At 43.5% G+C, this 26,754-nt stretch overlaps 2 protein-coding genes across 12 annotated transcripts in view; one reads left to right on the plus strand and one right to left on the minus strand.

The window, feature by feature from the left end:
• The window catches only part of LOC139265703 (ecto-NOX disulfide-thiol exchanger 2-like), a 460,596-nt gene that overhangs the window by 395,159 nt on the left and 38,683 nt on the right, over positions 1–26,754 (plus strand). For all 11 annotated transcript variants that reach the window (XR_011593606.1, XM_070882954.1, XM_070882953.1 and 8 more), the window contains 2 exons: positions 15,819–16,003; positions 17,684–17,791. Coding sequence is in view for 10 of the 11 variants with exons in the window: in XM_070882954.1 (XP_070739055.1) it covers positions 15,819–16,003; positions 17,684–17,791 (293 nt within the window). In the remaining variant the exon portion in view is untranslated. The remainder of the gene's footprint in view (positions 1–15,818; positions 16,004–17,683; positions 17,792–26,754) is intronic.
• Positions 11,736–26,754, minus strand: part of LOC139265704 (centrin-1) — a 100,704-nt gene continuing 85,685 nt past the window's right edge. The window contains exon 5 of the mRNA XM_070882965.1: positions 11,736–12,065. Within this exon, the coding sequence (XP_070739066.1) occupies positions 12,055–12,065 (11 nt within the window). The 3' untranslated portion in view covers positions 11,736–12,054. The remainder of the gene's footprint in view (positions 12,066–26,754) is intronic.

Genomic DNA, 26,754 nt, shown 5'->3' on the forward strand with positions numbered 1-26,754 from the left:
TTTTGAGGACATTTAGTGCCCGAGAAATGGGCACTGCGTGGCCAAATGTCTAGGCCATTATGTGTAACAAATGGACTAAGAAAGATCTTTTGGTCCATTGAGCTGATACTTTTCACATACCATGTTTCACATGCCCTATCATGGATTCTGCCCAATTTTGCTTAAAGAGTGGATAAATGCACCACCCATAATTGTACTAAGCCATAGACACCAGGGAGACCCCAGTTGAATTTGCAATCTTGGGTGAGTTATTTAGTCTCCAGTGGGGTGTTAGCTTTTGTGCCCCGGACAAGGGAAAAGAAATAGTAACCAAAGTTTAGATTCCTGATTATTATCCAATGCCCATTTTTAGAAAGTGCACATGTGTGGATATTTAATAAGAACAGGATTAGGTTTGGCTTTTATGAGTTTAAATAGCCTGCCAACATACTGTTCAGGTTCACAAATGAGGAATAATTACTTGGCAGAGCTCTTGGAAAGCAACTGTTGCACATGAAACAGTACTTCAACATTAATCTATGTCTTCTGGATAAAAGGGAAGAAATTGTAGGAAGAATCCACCTGCCATTCATTAAATCACCATTATCTGTTGCTTATTTTGTCCCCATTCCCAGTAATTACCCAGAGTGTAGCTGGTCAACAGCTAGAGTACAACCTCCAGTCAACTAATGGAAATTGTGATTACTGTGTTCCATGAGTTGAGTTTTTTTGTACTCAATGTATTACTTGATCTTGGCGCATTGAGTAATTCGGCGCATTGAGTAATTCTGCACATTTCCCACATTACAACAGTGACTACACTTCAAAAGTACTTCATTGGCTGTAAAGTGTTTTGAGACATCTAGTGGTCATGAAAGGTGCTAAATTAATGCAAGTTTTTCTTTTTTCTTTCTTTTACAACAGTATCTTTGAAACAAGAAATTAAGTATTGGGTGGCAAATTTTAGCCGCTCCGGCTAATCTTATTCATTAAGAAGACCGAGAGTCTAGTTTCATCAACTTTAATGTGTTGGGAAATACAAGTCATGGCTTCCTCATGCAGGTTTCATGCATTCATATACCCACGCGAGGTCAGCCCACTGGATGAAATCTTGGACATCCTGAGTTAGATCTCTGATGTCCTTGGTCGAAGCTGCATACCCCAAGCCACGAAAATACACAATCCGTTACATTCTTCTATAACGTACCTACATTTGTCATAGGATATGATGTTACCACAGCACCATTTGCTGTAACTGTGCTAGGACCACCAAATCTGTGGAAAATTGAAATTTGAAACGAGATTTCAGCTGTTGTGTTTTACTGCCAGCCTTCAAAACTGCACAAGTTATTTCACACTCTGTATTGTCCCGTATATAGTTATGTCTGTGATGTGCATGCATATCAGTGTTTTCAGCTAAAATTTTGGTTCGATTACTGGGAAGGGTAGTATAGTGGGTAGCTTACTGGATTAGTAATCCAGAGGCTTGGACTCATGATCCAGAGGAGTTCAAATCCCACCAAGGCAGCTGGGGAATTTTAATTCAGTTAATTAAATAAATCTGGAATAAAAAGCTAGTATCAGTAATGGTAACCATGAAACTATCGGATTGTCGTTAAAACCCCATCTGGTTCCCTAATGTCCTTTTAGGATAGGAAATCTGTCGTCTTTACCTGGTCTGGCCTATACGTGACTCCAGACCCACAACAATCTCTGGGTTGACTCTGAAATGGCTTAGCCGCTATGTAAAACAATAATAAGAATTAAACCGGACGGATCCACCCCACTTTGACTTCAGTACCGGATTTGGACACAGCAACCCAGTCCAGTCGAGCCTGACTAACATCTGGGGATTTGTGCCAAAATTGGGAGGGCTGTCCCACAGACTAGTCAAGCAACAGCCTGACATAGTCTTACTCACAGAATCATACCTTTCAACTAATGTCCTAGATTTTGCCATCGTCATCCCTGGGTATGTCCTGTCCCCAGACGTGGCGGTACAGTGGTATACAGTTGGGAGGGAGTGGACCTGGGAGTCCTCAACATTAACTCCAGACCCCATTAAGTCTCATGGCTTCAGAGAAACATAGAAACAGAGAAAATAGGTGCAGGAGTAGGCCATTCGGCCCTTCTAGCCTGCACCGCCATTCAATGAGTTCATGGCTGAACATTTCATTTCCGCACGGGCAAGGAAACCTCCTCCTGATTACCACCCTCCCTCAGCTGATGAATCGGTACTCCTCCATGTCGGGGAGCAGCGTTGGTGAGGCCTATAAAAGGCCCAGCGGCAGCAGCGTCGGAGAGGCAGTCGGGGAGCAGTGCCGGAGAGGCCAGCTGGTGCAGCTGCAGCAGGGAGGCAAAAAAAGAACTAGAAAGAAATCGAAAGGTGATATCACAGCCAAGGGGGTAAGTGATTGGCTAGTGATTGGTGAGTAGTTTTTCTCTTCTTTTCTTTATCAGTAAGTAACCTTTTAGCATTGTTGCCAAATTAAGTTAATCTAAGGGCTAAGTCATGGCAGGAGAGCTCAGACATGTGTTATTCTTCTCCTGTAATATGTGGGAAGTCAGGGATGCTTCCAGTGTCCCTGACGACTACGTGTGCGGGAAGTGCATCCGCCTGCAGCTCCTGACCGACTGCATTGCGGCACTGGAGCTGCGGGTGGATTTACTCTGGAGCATCCACGATGCTGAGAATGACGTGAATAGCACATTTAGTGAGTTGGTCTTACCACAGGGTACACAGCCAGATAGGGAATGGGTGACCAACAGGAAGAGCAGTGCAAGGAAGGTAGTGCAGGGGTCCCCTGCGTTCATCCCCCTGCAAAACAGATACACCGCTTTGGTACTGTTGAGGGGGATGACTCATCAGGGGAGAGCAGCAGCAGCCAAGTTCATGGCACCGTGGGTGGCTCTGCTGCACAGGAGGGCAGGAAAAAGAGTGGGAGAGCTATAATGGTAGGGGATTCTATTGTAAGGGGAATAGATAGTTTCTGCGGCCGCAACCGAGACTCCAGGATGGTATGTTGCCTCCCTGGTGCAAGAGTCAAGGATGTCTCGGAGCAGGTGCAGGACATTTTGAAACGGGAGGGTGAACAGCCAGTTGGCGTGGTGCATATAGGTACCAACGATATAGGTAAAAAATGGGATGAGGTTCTGCGAGACGAATGTAGGGAGCTAGGAGCTAAATTTAAAAAGTAGGACCTCAAAAGTAGTAATCTCAGGATTGCTACCAGTGCCACGTGCTAGTCAGAGTAGGAATCGCAGAATAGCTCAGATGAATACGTGGCTTGAAGAGTGGTGCAGAGGGAGGGATTCAAATTCCTGGGACATTGGAACCGGTTCTGGGGGAGGTGGAACCAGTACAAACCGGACGGTCTGCACCTGGGCAGGACCGGAACCAATGTCCTAGGGGGAGTGTTTGCTAGTGCTGTTGGGGAGGAGTTAAACTAATATGGCAGGGGAATGGGAACCATGCAGGGAGACAGAGGGAAGTAGAATGGGGGCAGAAGCAAAAGATAGAAAGAAGAAAAGTAAAAGGCAAAAAGCAAAAAGGGCCACATTACAGCAAAATTCTAAAGGAGCAAAAGTGCGTTAGAAAAACAAGCCTGAAGGCTCTGTACCTCAATGCGAGGAGTATTCGGAATAAGGTGGACGAATTAAATGCGCAGATAGCAGTTAACGGATATGATGTAATTGGCATCATGGAGACATGGCTCCAGGGTGACCAAGGCTGGGAACTCAACATCCAGGGGTGTTCAACATTTAGGAAGGACAGACAGAAAGGAAAAGGAGGGGGCGTGGCATTGCTGGTTAAAGAGGAAATTAATGCAACAGTAAGGAAAGGACATTAGCTTGGATGATGTGGAATCGGTATGGGTGGAGCTACAGAATACCAAAGGGCAGAAAACGCTAGTGGGAGTTGTGTACAGACCACCAAACAGTAGTAGTGAGGTTGGGGTTAGCATCAAACAAGAAATTAGGGATGCGTGCAATAAAGGTACAGCAGTTATCATGGGTGACTTTAATCTACATATTGATTGGGCTAACCAAACTGGTAGCAATGCGGTGGAGGAGGATTTCCTGGAGTGTATTAGGGATGGTTTTCTCGACCAATATGTCGAGGAACCAACTGGAGAGCTGGCCATCCTAGACTGGGTGATGTGTAATGAAAAGGATTAATTAGCAATCTTGTTGTGCGAGGCCCCTTGGGGAGGAGTGACCATAACATGGTAGAATTCTTTATTAAGATGGAGAGTGACACAGTTAATTCAGAAACTAGGGTCCTGAACTTGAGGAAAGATAACTTCGATGGTCTGAGGCGGGAATTGGCTAGAATAGACTGGCAAATGATACTTAAAGGGTTGACGGTGGATAGGCAATGGCAAACATTTAAAGATCACATGGATGAACTTCAGCAATTGTACAACCCTGTCTGGAGTAAAAATAAAACGGGGAAGGTAGCTCAACCGTGGCTAACAAGGGAAATTAACTATAGTGTTAAATCCAAGGAAGAGGCAGAAAATTGGCCAGAAAAAGCAGCAAACCTGAGGACTGGAAGAAATTTATAATTCAGAAGAGGAGGACAAAGGGTTTAATTAAGAGGGGGAAAATAGAGTACGAGAGGAAGCTTAACGGGAACATAAAAACTGACTGCAAAAGCTTCTATAGATATGTGAAGAGAAAAAGATTAGTGAAGACAAAAGTAGGTCCCTTGCAGTCGGATTCAGGTGAATTTATAATGGGGAACAAAGAAATGGCAGACCAATTGAACAAATACTTTGGTTCTGTCTTCACTAAGGAAGACACAAATAACCTTCCGGAAGTACTAGGGGACCGAGGGTCTAGTGAGAAGGAGGAACTGAAGGATATCTTATTAGGCGGGAAATTATTTTCGGGAAATTGATGGGATTGGAGGCCGATAAATCCCCGGCGCCTGATAGTCTGCATCCCAGAGTATTTAAGGAAGTGGCCCTAGAAATAGTGGATGCATTGGTGATCATTTTCCAACAGTCTATCGACTCTGGATCAGTTCCTATGAACTGGAGGGTAGCTAATGTAACATCACTTTTTAAAAAGGGAGGGAGAGAAAAAACGGGTAATTATAGACCGGTTAGCCTGACATCAGTAATGTGGAAAATGTTGGATTCAATTATTAAGGATGAAATAGCAGCACATTTGGAAAGCAGTGACAGGATCGGTCCAAGTCAGCATGGATTTATGAAAGGGAAATCATGTTTGACAAATCTTCTGGAATTTTTTGAGGATGTAACTAGTAGAGTGGACAAGGGAAAACCAGTGGATGTGATGAATTTGGACTTTGAAAAGGCTTTGACAAGATCCCACACAAGAGATTGGTGTGCGAAATCAAAGCACATGGTATTGGGGGTAATGTACTGACGTGGATAGAGAACTGGTTGGCAGATAGGAAGCAGAGAGTCGGGATAAACGGGTCCTTTTCAGAATGGCAGGCAGTGACTAGTGGAGTGCCGCAGGGCTCAGTGCTGGGACCCCAGCTCTTTACTATATACATTAATGATTTAGATGAAGGAATTGAGTATAGTATCGCCACGTTTGCAGATGACACTAAACTGGGTGGTGGTGTGAGCTGTGAAGCTGCAGGGTGACTTGGACAGGTTAGGTGAGTGGGCAAATGCATGGCAGATGCAGTATAATGTGGATAAATGTGAGGATAAATGAGTGGATAACCTCACATTTATCCACATTGCGGGCAAAAACATGAAGGCAGAATATTATCTGAATGGCGGCAGACTAGGAAAAGAGGAGGTGCAACGAGACCCTGGGTGTCATGATTCATCAGTCATTGAAAGTTGGCATGCAGGTACAGCAAGCGGAGAAGAAGGCAAACGGTATGTTGGCCTTCATAGCTAGGGGATTTGAGTATAGGAGCAGGAGGTCTTACTGCAGTTGTACAGGGCCTTGTTGAAGCCTCACCTGGAGTATTGTGTTCAGTTTTGGTCTCCTAATCTGAGAAAGGACGTTCTTGCTATTGAGGGAGTGCAGCGAAGATTCACCAGACTGATTCCCAGGGTGGCTGGTCTGACATATGAGGAGAGATTGGATCAACTGGGCCTTTATACACTGGAGTTTAGAAGGATGAGAGGGGATCTCATAGAAACATATAAGATTCTGGTGAGGGTTTGATTGAGCAGATCAGTAGCTGCAGAACTGTCATGGTGAATGGAGGACCAAAAGCTGGACAGTTGGGAGTTCATAAGTTCAGTTGTAAGCGAGTTAGGAGAGAGTTTTTTCTAGGAGCAGACACAGGAGGAGGTACGGTTGGAGGGGGTGGAAGGGGGATGTGGGTGGAGAGCGATACGAGGAAGTGGTCAGAGATGGCCTTATCTGCGATTGACACGATGGAAATAGCGTGCCACGAGAGATGCCAAGGTCAAGGGGGTGGCCGTAAATATGGATTGGGGAGTTTACAAGGAGGGAGAGATTAAGGGAGGATAGGAGGCTAGTGAACTCAGAAGAGAGAGAAGAGAGCATGATGAATTGAGATGGAGGTTGAAATCACCAAGGATGAGAAGTCGTTCGATGAAGAGGCAGAGGGAGTAATGTAGTTAAGAAATACGAATAATATTTTTATGGTACTTAGGTGAGCGATAGAGAACGAGAATTTTAAATGAGGGGTGGAATAGAGTGAGATGCTCAAAGGAAGAAAAAGTGCCGGAGGAGTTGGGGGACAGACCAAGATGTGATTTGCTGATGAGAGCCACACTGCCACCACGGCGATCTGAGCGGGGCAAGTGGTGGAAGTTATAGCCAGACAGGGAGACTTCCTTTAAGTGTATGGTCTCACCGTCCCTCAACCAGGTTTCCGTTGGGGCCATGATATTGATGCCATCATCCTCGATAAGCTCATGGATGGGAAAGCCTTGTTCGCAAGCGAATAGACATTCTGGAGGGAGATGCGGAGAGGTTTGGTGATGGCTACCCCTCTGCCTGCGTTTACAGGATCAGCACTGGAGGCGGGGTGAGTTGGACAGGGAGGAGATTGGCAAAATTTGACCCACTGGGCGGGAAGGTTGGTGAGAGAGTCGGATGGTTGCTTGCTCGTAAGGAGGCAGCAACGAGTGCCTTGATGGGTCTTTTATAGGATGCCAAGAGAGGCACAGAGGGAAGCTGTCGGCTTATCTAGGAGGGAGTCAAGCCTGGGACGGCGGCAGAAGAGTAGGATGTTCGAAGAGTAATAAAGGATTAGGGTAGTGATTTGGGAGGGCTGAGTGTCCGAGAGGAGAAGAGATGAAAGGAGGCATGACGACAGGAAGGAACAGTCATGGAGAGATAAAGAGAAATCGAAAGAGGAGGAAAAGTTGAAAAGTATTGAATGGCTCGGGACAAATACTGTGGCAACAGGAGCAGGTAAGAGGCTGGGTATTCTGCGGCGAGTGTCCCACCTCCTGACACCCCAAAGCCTTTCCACCATCTACAAGGCACTTACCTGGAAGAGTACAGCTCCAACAACATTCAAGAAACTCGACACCATCCAGGACAAAAAAGCCTGCCTGATTGGCACCCCATCCACCACCTTCAACATTCACTCGCTCCACCATCGACGCATCATGGTTGCAAGTGTGTACAAGATGCACTGCAGCAACTCACCAAGGCTTCTTGGGCAGCACCTCCCAAATCCATGACCTCTACCACCGAGAAGGACAAGGGCAGCAGGCGCATGGGAACACTATCACCTGCAAGTTCACCTCCAAGTTACTCACCATCCTGATTTGGATATATATGGCCATTCCTTCATCGTCACTGGATCAAAATCCTGGTACTCCCTCACAGCATTGTGGGAGTACCTTCACCACGCGGGCTACAGCGATTCAAGAAGGTGGCTCACCACTGCCTTCTCAAGGGCAAATAGGGATGGGAAATAAATGCTGGCCTTGCCAGCGACACCCACATCCCAGGAGCGAATAAAAGAAATGGGTATCTGTAAAAGCACAGAGCTGTGAGCACAGAGCTGGGTGAGAGTTAGGAGAATCTGCTAAACAGGGTGGCTTGCTAAACAGAATGACAACGGGAAATTGGTGAAAATAGGAATTCATTGGTAAGTAGTGGATGAGCTGTAGCGAGTGAGTTGTTATCAAACTGAAATTTAACCTAATGTTCTTACTGTAAAACTTAAATGCCACTGACTTGCATTTTTAAAGTAATCAGTCAATCAGCTGTAAGTGGATCCATGACTAGGTGTTAATTGTTGTGGCTGGCAATTGACTGACCAGTTGCAATTCGTGTTATCCAAAAGGTATACATTAACGGAGTGATTATTTGCAACGCATTTTTGCCATTCTCTGCTTATGTGGCCTGTTTGGTACCATGCAAGCGCAATATCAAACAGTGCTGCGGCCTGCACCGCCATGCTTCATTCAGCTCCATACAGAGACGGTCAGGGGATCGGGAGGTGGAGCGGGAAGAAGAGAGGGGATCGGGGTGGGGGTGGAAGGAGAGGAGATTGAGGGAAGAAGGAAAGAGGATCGAATGGAGAGAGAGAGAGAAGACTGGATCTATGTCATATCCTTCTCTCTCGAAATTGGTTCTAATTGCCGATGGCGCAACGAGCGGCTGGGAGTTCCGGGCCAGGGGTGGCGGTGGGCCCGAACGCTTGCAGAGGAAAATTATATTGGGAGGCAAAAACTTTGACTGCCACCCTTGGTTGAATGGTGGGCATCCGTGGGTTTACCCCCAAATATTGTAGCTCTGTAACCAGGGCTAAAAGAACAAGAGAACAATGATTGAAAGTGGCTCGTCGACGGTGCTGTTTTTCCAGCCTCACTATCTTATGCAGCCATAACTGAAACTTGAGTTTGTAATCCTAGTCAGATCTGCAATGGGAGCTTGGAGAGGATGGAGAAGGTCAGGAGCTCGGCAGGTGGGGGGAAGGTCAGGAGCTCGGGGAGAGTGGTCAGGAACTTGTTGTGGGGGGGGGGTGGGGAGTGGTGAGGGGGGAAAACACAGTGAGAATAGTGGGGAGGGGGGAAGAACGTGATCCAGGTCTAAAGGAGGGGGGGATGATAGCAATAACATGATCCAGATGGGAAGATAGATCACGTTCTCCAGGCCTCCAGAGTTTCTGAGCTTGAGGAACGGCTGGAGTCATTGCAGGACATATGGGAAGTGAAGAATTTCCTGGAGCGCACGTTCCAGGAGGTGCTCACTCTGCAGCCACAGAGAGCTCAGCAAGATTGTAAATGAGTGGCCATCCGGCAGAGTAGGAAGAGGCAAGCAGTGCAGGAATTCTCCAGGAGTGTGGCGCACTCAAACCGGATTTCAGTGCTGAATACCAGTGAGGGTGATGACACCTTGGGGCAATGCAGTCGAGAGCACATCCACGGCATTGTAAGCAAATGACTGCACGAGGACACAGCAAAGTGCAGAATTGCAGTGGTCATAGGAGATTCGATAGTCAGGAGGATACGTAGGTGTTTCTGCAACCTTGGACTTGAGTCTCCCATAGTGTGTTGCCTCTCTGGTGCTGGGGTAAAGGACATCACAGAATGGTGGAGAACATTTTGCAGGCAGGGGGATGGGGAACAACCAGAAAACATGGTCCATGTTAAAACCAATGATGTAAGTAGGGAAAGGGTTGAGGTCCTACAGACAGAGTTTCAGGAGCGAGGAAGGAAGTTGAAGAGCAGGATCTCGGAGGTATAATCTCTGGATTACTCCCAGTGCTATGTGCCAGTGACTCTCGGAGCATTAAGATGAGACAGGTTAATGCGTGGCTGGAGAAATGGTTACAATTAGACTGGGAAATTAATAATGGAGAACAGGGAAATAGCAGAGACGTTGAACAAATATTTTGTATCGGTCTTCACGGTAGAAGACACTAAAAACATTGCAATAGTGGATAATCATTGGGCTATACAATCACTATCACTTTAAAGAAGTAGTAGTCAGTAAAATAAAGCGACTAAAGTTGGACAAGTCCCCTGGACCTAATGGCTTGCATCCTCGGGTCTTAAAAGAAGTGGCTGCAGAGATAGTGGATGCATTGGTTGTAAACTACCAAAATTCCCTGGATTCTGGGGCAGTCCCAGCAGATTGGAAAACTGCAAATGTAACTCCCCTATTTAAAAAAAAAAAAAAGGAGGCTGACAAAAAGCAGGAAACTATAGACCAGATAGCCTAACATCTGTCATTGGGAAAATGCTGGAGTCCATTATTAAGGAAGCAGTAGCAGGACATTTGGAAAAGCCCAATTCAATCAAGCAGAGTCAGCATGGTTTTATGAAGGGGAAGTCATGTTTAACAAATTTGCTGGAGTTCTTTGAGGATGTAACCAGCAGGGTGATTAAGGGGGAACTAGTGGGATGTGTATTTGAATTTCCAGAAGGCATTCGATAAGGTGCCACATAAAAGGTTACTGCACAAGATAAAAGTTCACGGGGTTGGGGGTAATATATTAGCATGGATAGAGGATTAGCTAACGAACAGAAAACAGATTGTCGGGATAAATGGGTAATTTTCCGGTTGGCAAACAGTAACTAGTGGGGTGCCACAGGGATCGGAGCTGGGTCCTCAATTATTTACAATCTATATGAAGGGGCCAAGTGTAATGTAGCCAAGTTTGCTGATGATACAAAGATGGGTGCGAAAGCAAATTGTGAGGACACACAAAATCTGCAAAAGGATATCGACAGGCTAAGTGAGTGGGCAAAAAATTGGCAGATGTGGGAAAATGTGAGGTTATCCACTTTGGCAGAAATAATAGGAAAGCAAATTATAATTTAAATGGAGAAAAATTGTAAAGTGCTGCAGTACAGAGGGACCTGGGAGTCCTTATGCATGAAACACAAAAAGTTAGTATGCAGATACAGCCAGTAATCAGGAAGGCAAATGGAATGTTGGCCTTTATTGCAAGGGGGATGGAGTATTAAAGCAGAGAAGTCCTACTACAACTGTAGAGTATTGGTGAGTCCACACCTAGAGTATTGCGTACAGTTTTTGTCTCTATTTAAGGAAGGATAGGATATGCTTGCATTGGAGGCTGTTCAGCGACTGTTCACTAGGTTGATTCCGGAGATGAGGGGGTTGACTTATGAAGATAGGTTGGGCCTGTACTCCTTGGAGTTCAGAAGAATGCGAGGTCATCGTATTGAAACTTATAAGATAATGAGGGGGCTCGACAAGGTGGATGCAGAGAGGATATTTCCACTCATAAGGGAAACTAAAACTAGGGGACATAATCTCAGAATAAGGGCCGCCCATTTAAAACTTAGATGAGGAGGAATTTCTTCTTTGAGGATTGTAAGTCTGTGGAATTCTCTGCCCCAGAGATCTATGGAGGCTGGGTCATTGAATATATTTAAGGTGGAGATTGACAGGTTTTTGAGTGATAAGGGAATAAAGGGTTATGGGGAGTGGGTAGGGAAGTGGAGCTGAGTCCATGACCAGATCAGCCATGATTCTATTAAATGGAGCAGGCTCGACAGACCAAATGGCCTACTTCTGCTCCTATTTCTTATATCTTTTATGTCATAAGAACATTAAGATGCAAAAAGGGAATATGAAAAGAAACTTGCGAGGGATATCAAGATGACACAGTTTTTACAATTATATTAGAAGAAAAGGGGTATCCTTTAAAAACAGATGGGTGTAATATTGCAAATGAAAATAAAGAATTACAGACTTGTTGAATAATTACTTTGTGTCAGTCTTCACAGTCGAGGAATAATATACCTAACATTCCATGCAAACTAATAATGAATCAAGGACTGGAATTCGCTAAAAGTTAGCTTAAACAAGAAAACAGTATTGGAAAAAATAATGACACTGACAAATCTCCAGGACCTGATGGTTTTCACCCCAGGGTGTTATTGAAAGCAGATAAGGAATTTATCATAATCTTCCAAAGCTCTCTCGATTCAGGAATTGTCCCTTTTAGATTGGAAAATTGCAAATGTAACTCCAACGTTTAAGAAAGGGTATAAAAGAATATGGAGCCAAGGCGAGTAGATGGAGTTAAGATACTGATCAGCCATGATCTCACTGAATGGAGAAACGGGCTCGAGGGGTTGAATATTCTGTTCCTGTGAAATACTCAGCTTGTCAGTCAGCATCTGCAGAAAGAACAAACAGGTTAATGTTTCAGGTGTGGATCATTCATCAGCGTAGGAAAAAATTACAGATGAACAGCATTTATAAAGGAATAGAAAAAAGGGAAGGAAGAGAGAAAAGACGCACACAAAAGAGAGAGTTAGCAGAATGACTTGTAAGGCGCTTAAATGAAAAATGATTTTAAAAAGTAATATTAACAAGAGACCATTATAGCACTAGCTGCTCAGGCTAGATCACTTTAACAAAAGAATGGCAGCTGGATGTCAACACGAGGTAGAATTGCTAAAATTGGAGCAGGTTAAGCTCAACCACACTTTAAAAAAGAGATCACAAAGGTCCAACAGGCATTGCAAGGGATGCAACAGGTATTGATGGCTTCTGTATAAAAATCACTAAAATACGGTTTAAAGCGAACTCTGTTGTCTGTTTTAAAATGATTTCTGAAGTATATTAATACATGCGTCCCCACCCCATTCCCTCCACTTATGTGAAGGACTACATTTTTGTGTCATAATCAAACACTTTTCATCAGTGAATTATGGTGCGAAGAGGAGGTTTTAATGATTTAACTCAATAGCAAGTTGGAGCTAAAATGTAATCTTAGCTCGAGGTTTTTTAAGTCAGGCCTTTGTTTACTTATCAAACAAAAAATTGAAACCAGGGCATTGTACTCCTCTCCAGCAAAACAACACCATTAGAAGATGAAGTTGCTTTTTCCATTTCAGACATGCCTTTACCCTCATACAAAAGCAAGATATTGCGCATGCTGGAAATCTGAAATAAAAACAGAAAAGAAAGTGCCGATTAGGCACTTCACAGTCTTCCGGGCTCAACATTGCATTGAACAATTTTAGATCATACCCACTGCTCCTATTTTGTCGGACAGCAGCTGCTGGTAATGATTCTGCTGTTGTCATTTCCAGCTCCTCTCGACCCATCTTTTGTTTCTTGTCCCATTACCTGTTGCCTTGCACCATCATCTCTTTTGTCATTGAATCTCTCCTATCTTCCACCCTATCGTAGCCCTTCCCTTTTGTTCTTTCCTTCCCTCCCCCCACCACCTGTTACATCTCTAACTTTTTACAGTTCTGATGAAAGGTCATCAACTTGAAAACATTAACTCTATTTCTCTCTCCTCAGATGTTGTCTGAACTGCTGAGTATTTCCAGCACTTTGTTTTTATTTATGCCTTTACTCGCACCGCCTTAGCTATTCACACATTCTGTGTTTTTCGATTTCTTTCATTATGCATCTTATTGTTTCATGTTAATATCACTTCAACCATTTAACCATCTCCTGTCTCCTGTTTCAGCATTTAAATAGTCATTCTACTTCCTCTGTTGTGCATGTATGTGTGTGTTGCTAGGGGTCCAGTTCCAATGAGATAATTGCCTTATATATGTATAATTAGATTACATTTTTGAGGGCTCAGCCAATGTTCTCTGTAAGCTGCGCTTTGTTCTGCACAGCCTGGTGTGCGATCCCTTTAAATTTCTGCACGTGCAGAATATTTACAGTGGAGAAGCCGATGAGCACCTTGTTCCAAAAATACATTAGAAAATTGACTGTGATTCTGCACATAACTTTCTCTCTCCAATTTTTGCTAGCATATAGTTGGGCATCCACTGGTGCCTTGCCTGAAGGGCAAGTGCAGCAGGTTATTTGCCCACAGGAGGTTTCGGAGGCGAGTCCAATCTGCCCTCCTCAACATCCACGCATTTGACCTTGCATGATGCAATAGTATAATACTCAGAAGTAAGAAACCTAATTGATTTCCTGTAATGTTGCTTTGCTGCTCCCGATTTGGGTTGTTGCTTGAGGCTCAGAAATGCACTGCCCTTGCGATCTATTAGTTCTCATCAAACCAGTCCTGATGTCCTGGCCCTCGACAACGTGGACCATTTCCCATACCTCGGGAGCCTCTTGACAACAAAAGCAGACATTGATGAGGAGATTCAACACCGCCTCCAGTGCGCCAGTGCAGCCTTCGGCCGCCTGAGGAAAAGAGTGTTCGAAGACCAGGCCCTCAAATCTACCACCAAAGCTCATGGTCTACAGGGCTGTAGTAATACCTGCCCTCCTGTATGGCTCAAAGGCATGGGCCATGTACAGTAGACACCTCAAGTCGCTGGAGATATATCACCAACGATGTCTCCGCAAGATCCTACAAATCTCCTGGGAGAACAGGCGCACCAATATCAGCGTCCTCATCCAGGCTAACATCACCAGCATTGAAGCACTGAGCAGGCCACATAGTTTGCATGCCAGACACGAGTCTGCCAAAGCAAGTGCTCTATGCGGAGCTCCTTCACGGCAAACGAGCCAAAGGTGGGCAGCGGAAATGTTACAAGGACACCCTCAAAGCCTCACTGATAAAGTGCGACATCCCCACTGACACCTGTGAGTCCCTGACCAAAGACCGCCCTAAGTGGAGAAAGTGCCTCCAGGAGGGTGCTGAGCATTTTGAGTCTCAACGCCGAGAGCGTGCAGAAATCAAGTGCATGCGGCAAACCAGTCCCACCCACCCCTTCCCTCAACGACTATCTGTCCCACCTGTGACAGAGTCTGTGGCTCTCGTATTGGACTGTTCAGCCACCAAAGAACTCATTTCAGGAGTGGAAGCAAGTCTTCCTCGATTCCGAGGGACTACCTATGATGATGATCATGAGTTGATTTCCCCACCCAAACCCAAGAGCACTGAGGCCAATTGTCGTGGCTGGAATCAGCTAACTTAGCAGACCAAAGATTGAACTTGATACCTTTCTAGTAAAGAAGAGCTATTTGCTCAATAAACCTGATGGGTCAACAGGAAAGTTCAATTTTGTTCATTTTTAAAAAATTACTCATTCTTCTGTTTACTTTCATCCAAATCCAAACATAGGTACTTACTATTTGCTTCATCCTTGTCAACATCCTTCCCTTCCACCCAATTTATTTCTCCTTTGATTCTCCCCCACCCCTCCCTGCAAACAAGAGAGCCAAATGGCCACCTTATGACTGGCCCACTGGAGACTCCCCATCTGATTTTTCTCTCCAGCCAGCAGATGCCTGGCCTCTGCTTGGTGCCTACTTTCCCTTTTAAAAGGGATCTGTATTTAAGGACAAGAAAAGCCGATGGTGTGTACTTAACCATACATCAGCCGTGTGCCAGCCACTTATGCCATGATTAGTTTAGTACACAATCTACTCCCAATAATCTAAAGTCATATTTTCCACTAAAAACTGTCCAAAAATTTGAATTCGGCAATGTAAGTAACATGGCAAAGTGGTTATTTAATCCAAAAAAATTAATCAGATCGTTTGAATGAAATGATTATGCATTATGTAACTGTAGCATCAGTATGAGAAACGGACATGAGTGAGCCTTCAATTGCCTGCTGGTCACTGCAGTTGCAAGTCATTACCGATGGATTCATATGACCATAGATGTACGTGCATCCGAAATTCTGAGTGCAATGTGATGAGCACCCCAAAAGGGTGCAATCGGTGGAAACTCGCCAATCTGATCTGGGGGCGTGGCCAGTTTTACAGACAAGGATTGACTTTTGAATCAGTGTAAAAGGTCACAAAAACTTGAGCATGACACACTACCGTTTTAAATCACACAATCTTTTGCGCTATTTCAGTTGATTTCACCCGATTGCGCAAATATTTGGGTGGAAAATATGCGGAAACTCCATGTCACTGTATTTAAGAATTGTGATTTTTTTTTTCCCGACCTCATTTTAAACCTTTTTCTTATACCGCCATTATAGCACTTGCTGCTCAGGCTGAAGCATTTAAAGAAGAGAATGACAGCCTGCGTTGGCAGCTGGATGCCTACAGAAATGAGGTGGATTTACTAAAACAGGAGCAGGGTAAGCTCTACTACACTGAAGAAGAGACCACAAAGGACCAACAGTTAAAACTACTGCAACAGACTTTGCAAGAGATGCAGCAGGTACTGATGGCTCCTTTATTTTTTTTAAATCACTAAAATAACCATTTAAAAAGAATTGTGTTGATATTTTATAACTATTTAAAGTATGTTAACAGAATCTCCAACTCCTCCTCCCACCTTCACTTGTCCCTTCAGCCACAACTTTTTAGTGAAGAGTAAAAATTAAATTCTTGGATCATAAAAACTTTGCAGTAGTGAGTTATGGCACGAGGGTGAAATTTCAGCTGTTTAGCACAGTAGCAAGTTTAATAATTAACACTTCATCTTAGCTTGAAGTGTAGTACATCAGGCTGCTATGTCCACTTTACCAAACATAAAGTTGAATGCAGAGCATTGCATCTCTCTAGCAAAACCACACCATTAGGAGGTGGCGCTGCTCAATCATTCTTAGTTTAACCGCAAAAGATCCATTAACCACTCCAGAACAAAAATTTGAATTGCCTATGAATAAGCAATATTGCATTGGGTCAGGATTGGTTTGGGATTTCAGGAAGCTTGCATACAAATACGTTCCAAGTTATGTATAAGTGGGCTTATACATGTATGATATAACATGTTACAAAAGCAGACTAGATTGACAAGTTCTGATGATATCTTGAACTGAAATAATAAAGTTGAGTAGTAATCCATGTTATCTAAGTCAGAGATACATTGCTGCTTGGAAATGTACACCTATAAGAGCTATAGTAAAGCAAGCATGAATATTTTATGAATATCCGTAGTGGAGTCACCAGTGATTCTTTTGAGAATATGTCACTATTGTAAAACCACTCCCAGAAGTGCAGTATATGGCCCCTGATAAAGCGTGGATATTTGTGGAAGCACTCTAAGTAAACAAAGCTATCACCAGGATGTGCACTTATAGTGGCTGTAGGATTTACTGATGCTGATATCATCATCCAACTTTCCTAACAGCGTATAAAAATGGAATATATCCTGCTGAAGGATCCTTTTATTTTCCAATACTTAAAATGTTCTTAATTTTAAATTGAACTGATTCCCATTCATCTGCATGCTGCACATTGTGCACATGCTGTCTTGCAAATCTGCAGCTGCTGATTTAACTGGCCCCTTCTTGGCATATGATTTTTTTTTTTACTGTCCAGGAACTGTATTATAGTAGGAATGCAAATTCCTGAACAACAGGTGTTTATGACTGCATCATATAAAATGACTATGATATTATATCACATCATTTGTAGCATTATCATACCACTTGATACTTATTGCATTGATCTGGCTGACTATTTTACTGAATGTTTCAGGGAATGCATGTGAGATAGCACCCTGACCAGAATGCCTTTGCTATGAATCACCAATCAGAGCTAGCTACAGCAATAACAACTGATTCGTTGTTAATTGAAAAAATTATCATTGGCGATAAGCTTAGATAAAAGAACAAAACCCAAAGCACTGAACACCATCAATGTTAGCTGCATATCCTAGGGATTCTGCAGCATCTGTAGTGCAATAACTTGCTACTACAGGTGGTGGCTCTCTTGCTCATCAATGGGCAAGTCTTCATTTGTGCAATAAACATTTTATTCTACAATTTTATAAGCATTATCCTCTATCTACATATAATGAAGAGATGAAAAATAAAGGATATGCATTGGCGAAAAATAGAATATGGTTTACTTTGAGGGTGAGTTTATTGTGTTGTTCCCTCTTTATTAACAGCAACTTCTGAACTTGCGAGAAGAATGTAAGACGACAGAATCTGAATTCCAGAAGGCAAAAGAAGAAAAACAAAAAGCAGAGATGTTATTGGAAACGCTTAAAGGAAAGGTGGGAGCATAGAAACTGCATCAGTAAACTTCGAGTTGTTCCTGTTTCTGAGCCTATCAATTGAAAGTAATTTTTTCAGTTACTGATCTTTGTCCTTGTTTAAGAAGGGCTCAATGAAAAGCTAAGAACAATTATTTTTTATGACTTACTTGTCTTTTAACCCTTGTGTTAGAAATGTGCCAGGTTAAGGCTATCTCTATTCACTTTAATAATCAGGATCGACTAATACCAATCTGGTGAATATATTGTGTTTAATCAGAGTTTCAGATGGAATATAACACATTAGCTATATAGCAAAAACATACAACCGTAACAGGTAGTTGATACCGATTCCGATCGGACAAATGGCTGGCGCACGTAAGCAGTTCTCTTTAGCTTGCAGTCTCTTTCTCTGTCTAGAGCTTCCTTCAGTAAAGCATGGGATCACTCTCGAAGAGTATTCGACCAGCTTGACTTCTGATCCGCTCTCCCCTCCACCGTCTGTGCCTACAAGCTTCCAGAAGGTCACTTTTAAACTATTTTTAGGGATGGACCTGAACCTGAATATTGACACGACCTTTTGACCTATAGAGGTTCCCCAAAAAGCTTAATATCCAATAAGACTTCTAGTTCCTTGTCTCGATTCTTGTTTCAAGAACCCGCCTTAAACATGCCTTCTGATTTTGGCCATATGTCATTGTCTATAGATTATCGAAGTCGCTTTTCTGTAGAATTCCTTTGATAGATCTCTGTTTATACTAACCCAGGATTTCTTCCTGTGGAAAACATTTCTTCTATCTTCTCCCTATTCCCTCAATACAAAACCCTAGTCCTTTGAGCTATGAGGCCCAAACCAGAGCTTTGTCATCTCAACCAGTCTTTACAACATAGCAAAATGCCTGTGTTTACACTAATTGCTACAAGCATCCTTCGATTCTAAGCCTTTCCATACAAATTATCTTAAGATACATAAATAAACTGAAGCTTTAACTTGAAAACCACAGTTAATGGTTGTCATAGTGCAAAATACTATAACATAAGAACATAAGAAATAGGAACAGGAGTAGGCCATACGGCCCCTCGAGCCTGCTCCGCCATTCAATAAGATCTTGGCTGATCTGATCATGGACTCAGCTCCACTTCCCCGCCTGCTCCCCATAACTCCTTATCCCCTTATCATTTAAGAAACTGTCTATTTCTGTCTTAAATTTATTCAATGTCCCAGCTTCCACAGCTCTCTGAGGCAGCGAATTCCACAGATTTACAACCCTCTGAAAGAAGAAATTTCTTCTCATCTCAGTTTTAAATGGGCGGCCCCTTATTCTAGGATCGTGCCCTCTAGTTCCAGTCTCCCCCATCAGTGGAAAGTTTCCACATGATTTGCTCCTGATTTTTAGGAGCAACTGGTGGAGAATGGAGTATCTTCGAAATCGCAATTCTCCACATTTAAGTTTTCTGCAGTTCTAGTCATGTAGAACAGTTTCACTTTTGAACACAATTTTTTTTTCAAAAGGGGGCGTGTCCGGCCACTGACGCCTGATTTGAAAGTTTCCACAGTGAAAACGTACTCCAAACTAACTTAGAATGGAGCAAGTGAAGATTTTTGTAGGCCTGAAAAAACCTTGTCTACACATTAAAAAATTAGGCGTCGGGAACGAGGTGGGGGGGCGGGGGGGGGGGGGAAGGGAAGTCATTACATTCTACAATCAATCCTTAGTTATACTTATACAAATATTATACAAATAATTCTAACCTGAATAAAAATTTATAAGCAAAGAAAAGATTAAATAAACCATGTTCCTACCTGTGTGAAAGTCCTTCAGGCAGGGAAAATGCTGCAGGAAGCCTCACAAGTTGAGGCAGCCGTTCCCGATGGCAGTGGGGACGGAGGCAGTGAGGAGGCAGCCGTTCCCGACGGCGGGGGGGGGGGGGGAGGAGGAGGCAGTGAGGGCCCGACCGACGGCAGCGGGGGGGGAGGCAGGGAGGAGGCGGCCGTTCCCGATGGCAGGGGGGGGGGAGGCAGGGAGGAGGCAGCCGTTCCCGATGGCAGGGGGGAGTGAGGAGGCAGCTGTTCCCGACGGCAGGGGGGGGAGGAGGCAGTGAGGGCCCGACCGACGGCAGCGGAGGGAGGAGGCAGCCGTTCCCGATGGCGGTGGGGAGGAGGCAGTGAGGGCCCGACCGATAGCAGCGGGGGGGAGGCAGTGAGAAGGCTGCAGGAAGCCTCAGAAGTTGAGGCAGCCATTCCCGACGGCAGGGGGCGGGGGGGGAGGCCGTCGGGAAACGGCTGCCTCAACTTCTGAGGCTTCCTGCAGCCTTCTCACTGCTGCAAGAAGCCTCAGTGCTGATCATGGAAGGGCAATGTGGTTTTATTAAAAAATGTAAAAAATTGAACAGCTACAAAGAACTACAAAAATGGCCGAGTGCCAATGTTTCCTTCACACTGCGCGTGCGCGAACGCTCCAACGCGCACGCACAGGGTTGCCGGCATGAAAAAAAACTAATTTAAATGGTACCCGCCCCCTCCTACTTACAAAATCGGCGCGAGTGGTAGGCTCCGCCCCCTGGGCACCGCGCCAAGCTGACATCGAGCTGCAAAGCGCTCGAGAATAGCGCGTTTTTTTTCAGGCGCCGTTTTCGGCGCGAAAAACGGGCGCCCAGCTCAGAGGGGCGCCTGTTTTGCCGCGTGTGGAAACTTGGGGCCATCCTCTCTACATCCCCGTTGTCAAGCCCCCTCATAATCTTATACGTTTTGATAAGATCACCTCTCATTCTTCTGAATTCCACTGAGTGTGGGCCCAACCTACTCAACCTTTCCACACAAATCAACCCCCTAATTCCCGGAATCAACCTAGTGAACCTTCTCTGAACTGCCTCCAAAGCAAGTATATCCTTTCGTAAATATGGAAACCAAAACTGCATGCAGTATTCCAGGTTTAGCCTCACCAATACCTTATATAACTGTGGTAAGACTTCCCTACTTTTATACTCCATCCCCTTTGCAATAAAGGCCACGATACCATTGGCCTTCCTGATCACTTGCTGAACCTGCATTCCATCCTTTTGTGTTTCATGCACAAGTACCCCCAGGTCCCGCTGTACTGTGGCACTTTGCAATCTTTCTCCATTTAAATAATAACTTGCTCTTTGATTTTTTTTCTGCCGAAGTGCATGACCTCACACTTTCCAACATTATAATCCATCTGCCAAATTTTTGCCCACTCACGTAGCCTGTCAATGTCCTTTTGCAGATTTTTTGTGTCCTCCTCACACATTGCTTTTCCTCCCATCTTTGTGTCATCAGCAAACTTGGCTACATTACACTCAGTCCCTTCTTCCAAGTCGTTAATATAGATTGTAAATAGTTGGGGTCCCAGCACTGATCCATGTGGCACCCCACTAGTTACTGGTTTCCAACCAGCGAATGAACCATTTATCCTGACTCTGTTAGTTAGCCAATCCGCTTTCCATGCTAATATATTACCCCCAACCCCGTGAACTTTTATCTTGTGCAATAACCTATTATGTGGCACCTTGTCAAATGCCTTCTGGAAGTCCAAATACACCACATCCACTGGGTCCCCTTTATCCACCCTGTTTGTTACCTCCTCAAAGAACTCCAGCAAATTTGTCAAACATGACTTCCCCTTCATAAATTCATGCTGACTCTGTCTGACTGAATTTTGCTTTTCCAAATGTCCTGCTACTGCTTCTTTAATAATGGACTCCCAACATTTTTCCAATCACAGATGTTAGGCTAACTGGTCTATAGTTTCCTGCTTTTTGTCTGCCTCCTTTTTTAAATAGGTGCGTACATTTGCAGTTTTCCAATCTGCTGGGACCTCCCCAGAATCCAGGGAATTTTGGTAAATTACAACCAATGCATCCACAATCCCTGCTGCTACTTCTCTTAAGACCCTAGGATGCAAGCCATCAGATCCAGGGGATGTATCTGCCTTTAGTCCCATTATCTTACTGAGTACCACCTCCTTAGTGATTGTGATTGTATTAAGTTCCTCCCAGCCCCGCCCCATAGCCCCTAGACTATCCACTGTCGGAATATTGTTAGTGTCCTCTACCGTAAAGACTGATACAAAACATTTGTTCAGAGTTTCTGCCATCTCCATGTTCCCCATTACTAATTCCCCGGTCTCATCCTCTAAGGGACCAACATTTACTTTAGCCACCCTTTTCCTTTTTATTGAAACTCTTGCGATCTGTTTTTATATTTTGCGCTATACATGTCAGCAGGGTACCAAGACATTAGCATTTCTGAGCATCTTCAATAGACAATTTGTCTCCAGTTCAAAAAAGCGATTTAAACACAGCATTCCTATCTGTTTTATACATTCTTAACAGTTTTATACATTTTTAGGCATACCTGATTTTTACTTGCTGCCCCATAAAGACTCCCAAGCCACACTCCTGTAGTCCCTGTAAACATTGAAACATAGAAAATAGGTGCAAGAGTAGGCCATTCGGCTCTTTGAGCCTGCATCACCATTCAATAAGATCATGGCTGATCATCACTTCAGTACCCCTTTCCTGCTTTCTCTCCATACCCCTTGATCCCTTTAGCCGTAAGGGCCATATCTAACTCCCTCTTGAATATATCCAACGAACTGGCATCAACAACTCTCTGCGGCAGGGAATTCCACAGGTTAACAACTCTGAGTGAAGAAGTTTCTCCTCATCTCAGTCCTAAATGGTTTACCCCTTATCCTTAGACTGTGACCCCTGGTTCTGGACTTCCCCAACATCAGGAACATTCTTCCTGTATCTAACCTGTCCAGTCCCATCAGTATTTTATATGTTTCTATGAGATCCCCTCTCATCCTTCTAAACTCCAGTGACTACAGGCCCAGTCAATCCAGTCTCTCCTCATATGTCAGTCCTGCCATCCCGGGAATCAGTCTCGTGAACCTTCGCTGCACTACCTCAATAGCAAGAATGTCCTTCCTCAGATTAGGAGACAAAACTGGTATTCCAGGTGAGGTCTCACCAAGGCCCTGTACAACTGCAGTAAGACCTCTCTGCTCCTATACTCAAATCCCCTAGCTATGAAGGCCAACATGCCATTTGCCGCCTGCTGTACCTGCATGCCAACTTTCAATGACTGATGTACCATGACACCCATGTCTCGTTACATCTCCCCTTTTCCTAATCTTCCGCCATTCAGATAATATTCTGCCTTCGTGTTTTTGCCACCAAAGTGGATAACCTCACATTTATCCACATTATACTGCATCTGCCATGCATTTGCCCACTCACCTAACCTGTCCAAGTCACCCTGCAGCCTCTTGGCATCCTCCTCGCAGCTCACACCGCCAACCAGCTTGGTGTCATCTGCAAACTTGGAGATATTACCCTCAATTCCTTCATCTAAATCATTGATGTATTATTGTAAATAGCTGGGTTCACAGCACTGAGCCCTGTAGCACCCCGCTAGTCACCGCCTGCCATTCTGAAAAGGACCCGTTTATCCCGACTCTCTGCTTCCTGTCTGCCAACCAGTTCTCTATCCACATTAATACATTACCCCCAATACAATGTGCTTTAATTTTGCACACCAATTTCTTGTGTGGGATCTTATTAAAAGCATTTTGAAAGTCCAAATACTCCACATCCACTGGTTCTCTCCTGTCCACTCTACTAGTTACATCCTCAAAAAATTCCAGAAGATTTGTCTAACAAGATTTCCCTTTCATAAATCCATGCTGACTTGGACCGATCCTGTCACTGCTTTCCAAATGCGCTGCTATTTCATCTTTAATAATTGATTCCAACATTTTCCCCACTACTGATGTCAGGCTAACCGGTCTATAATTACCCGCCTTCTCTCTCCCTCCCTTCTTAAAAAGTGTTACATTAGCTACCCTCCAGTCCATAGGAACTGATCCAGAGTCGATAGACTGCTGGAAACTGATCACCAATGCATCCACTATTTCTCGGGCCACTTCCTTAAGTACTCTGGGATGCAGACTATCAGGCCCTGGGGATTTATCGGCCTTCAATCCCATCAATTTCCCTAACACAATTTCCTGACTAATAAGGATTTTTTTCAGTTCCTCCTTCTTACTAGACCCTCTGTCCCCTAGTATTTCCGGAAGGTTGTTTGTGTCTTCCTTCGTGAAGAGAGAACCAAAGTATTTGTTCAATTGGTCTACCATTTTTTTGTTCCCCATTATACCTGATTCACCTGATTCTGACTGCAAGGGACCTACATTTGTCTTCACTAATCATTTTCTCTTCACATACCTATAGAAGCTTTTGCAGTCAGTATTTATGTTCCTAGCAACCTTCCTCTCATACTCTATTTTCCCCCTCCTAATTAAACCCTTCGTCCTCCTCTGCTGAATTCTAAATTTCTCCCAGTCCTCAGGTTTGCTGCTTTTTCTGGCCAATTTATATGCCTCTTCCTTGGATTTAACACTATCCTTAATTTCCCTTGTTAGCCACGGTTGAGCCACCTTTCCAATTTTATTTTTACTCCAGACCGGGATGTACAATTGTTGATGTGGTCTTTAAATGTTTGCCATTGCCTTTCTACCGTGAACCCTTTAAGTATCATTTGCCAGTCTATTCTAGCCAATTCACGTCTCATACCATCGTAGTTACATTTCCCTAAGTTCAAGACCCTAGTCTCTGAATGAACTATGTCACCCTCCATCTTAATAAAGAATTCTACCATATTATGGTCACTTTTTCCCAAGGGGCCTCGCAAAACAAGATTGCTAATTAGTCCTTTCTCATTACACATCACCCAGTCTAGGATGGCCAGCCCTCTAGTTGGTTCCTCGACATATTGGTCTCGAAAACCATCCCTAATACACACCAGGAAATCCTACTCCACCGTATTGCTACCAGTTTGGTTAGCCCAATCTATATGTAGGCAGCTATAAAGAATATTTTTTATGATCTTTGACTTTGAGAGTCTTAACAATTAATATGCGTATGATAGAACATTAAAACAGTTGTAAGTCAAATACAGTATCAATGTTTTTACATAAATCTTGGCTGTGGGCTTCTCTGTAATCAGCGGAAGCTATAATTGAAGCAGGTTGACCTTTTTTCGTTCTGCCTTCCTTGCCCCTCTCCAGCCACCATAAATGGAGCATTTCATTTCTATGAGTTAGTGGAGGCTGTGTGTTGTAGGCTAATTCCCACCTAAACAGAATGACTCTTCTCACACTTTTTTTATTCTTGATTTTTTGAAAATGTTCTCCATCTGACTCCCGCTCCCCTGCCCCAATAAGGAAACTAAGTCCTGCAATAAATGTGTGCAAGTGAGAGGTAGCCCCTAGTTTGAAATGTACAACTTTACAGGGAAGTCGAGCATTCAGTCATGTGGGTTATTGCTAGTTGCATGTGGTTGTTTGGAAAGCCTAGCCCTTTCACCAGTAAATCTAGAATTGAATGATACTTAAATAAAGATAAAGTTCACCTTATCTTTAGCTTCATAGGAAAATCAAAAATAAAAGGACTGAGAGAAGAGTTGTTCTTGTTTAGGTGGGAATGAGTCCGTAGCATAATACCTACAATAATTGCATTTTAACACAAGTATGTCCATCTGCTTTCACAAACTTTGTACTAAGAATGTAGATAGATGGAATGTCATCAAAGGTTTCCTGGAGTCATAATGGCTTTGTTATTGAGCCAATGTAAAGAAAGACGAGGATTGCAAATTATTGTCATTCTAGATAAAGTGGGTAAAATATAATTTTGATCTCAAACCTTAGTTGACCTATCATCTAATTTCACTTTAATTATAGATAATGTATTCACCAGACAATCACACAAAAAACAATAGTGAAATGTGCATTTGAATTATTGTTGGTATTGTGAAATGCAGATGTGTTAACAGATGCACTGTGTGGAATCTGCTGTCTTCTGTTTATTCTTTAGGTATTCAGTCAATTTTGTTGCTAGCTCTTTGCTAGAGCAATCCAAAAGTACCATAACCTACCTCTCTGTTCCCATAGCTCTGAATCATCATCTGCTTAAAATATCTATCCAAGTTTCCCTTACACCATGCAATGGTCTCTATCTTAACCATTCTATGCTCTAACAGAGCAAAGCATTCTATGCTCTTAACAGTAAATAATTCTTCTAAATGTTCTGTTAAGTTGACATCCCCTTATTGGTGACTCTCCATCCAAAGGGAATAGTCATTCCTTATTGACCCTATCAAAACTCTTCATGATTTGAAATTCCTTTATTAAATCTGCTCTTAATCTTCTCGGCTCCAGTGGGAATAGTCCCAGTATCGTGCGCCTCGCCTCATAACTATAGTTTGACATCTCTGGTCCTTTCTATAATAGAATGCCCAAAACCACGCACATTATTCTAACTGTTCCCTAAATATTGCCCTGTACAAATTTTTCATTACTTCTTGACTGTTGTACTCTCTGCCCCTATTTATAAAATCCAAAATGCCTTTGGATTTTTCAGGGCTTTCTCTACTTGCACTCGCACTTTGAGAGAATTATATATTTGAACCTTTAGATCTCTGTTCATTCATGTCCTTCAATGTTGTTCCATTGAATGTATGCTCCTATCTTTTACTTTTCCTTCCAAAACTTATTGCCTCACATTTATCCACATTAAATTTCATCTACCATCTATCTGTCCATTATGATAATCTGATATGTCCTCCTGATGTATTTTACAGTCCTCTTTGCTGTTTGCCAAACCCCCTACTTTTGCATCAACAACAAAAGCTCTTGGACCTGTACAGGTCACGATGCCCCAAATGACAAGCAGCAAACTAAGGCTATTGTGCTTTCTGTGCCCAAATGATCCATATCTTATTTGTCTGGATTTTGGTCTTGGGATAAAATTGCAATACTTGTCAAGAAGGTGCATCTATATTCTACAACAGACCACCTTAACAGCAGTTTGACATTTCCTCTTAACTTGCTTCCAATGTTCCTGCTTTTGTACACTTTTAACAATTTAATTTTCTTTCAAATGTGGTTTACTTGTTT

Source organism: Pristiophorus japonicus, chromosome 6 (genome assembly GCF_044704955.1).
Source record: "Pristiophorus japonicus isolate sPriJap1 chromosome 6, sPriJap1.hap1, whole genome shotgun sequence".
Classification (NCBI taxonomy): domain Eukaryota; kingdom Metazoa; phylum Chordata; class Chondrichthyes; family Pristiophoridae; genus Pristiophorus; species Pristiophorus japonicus.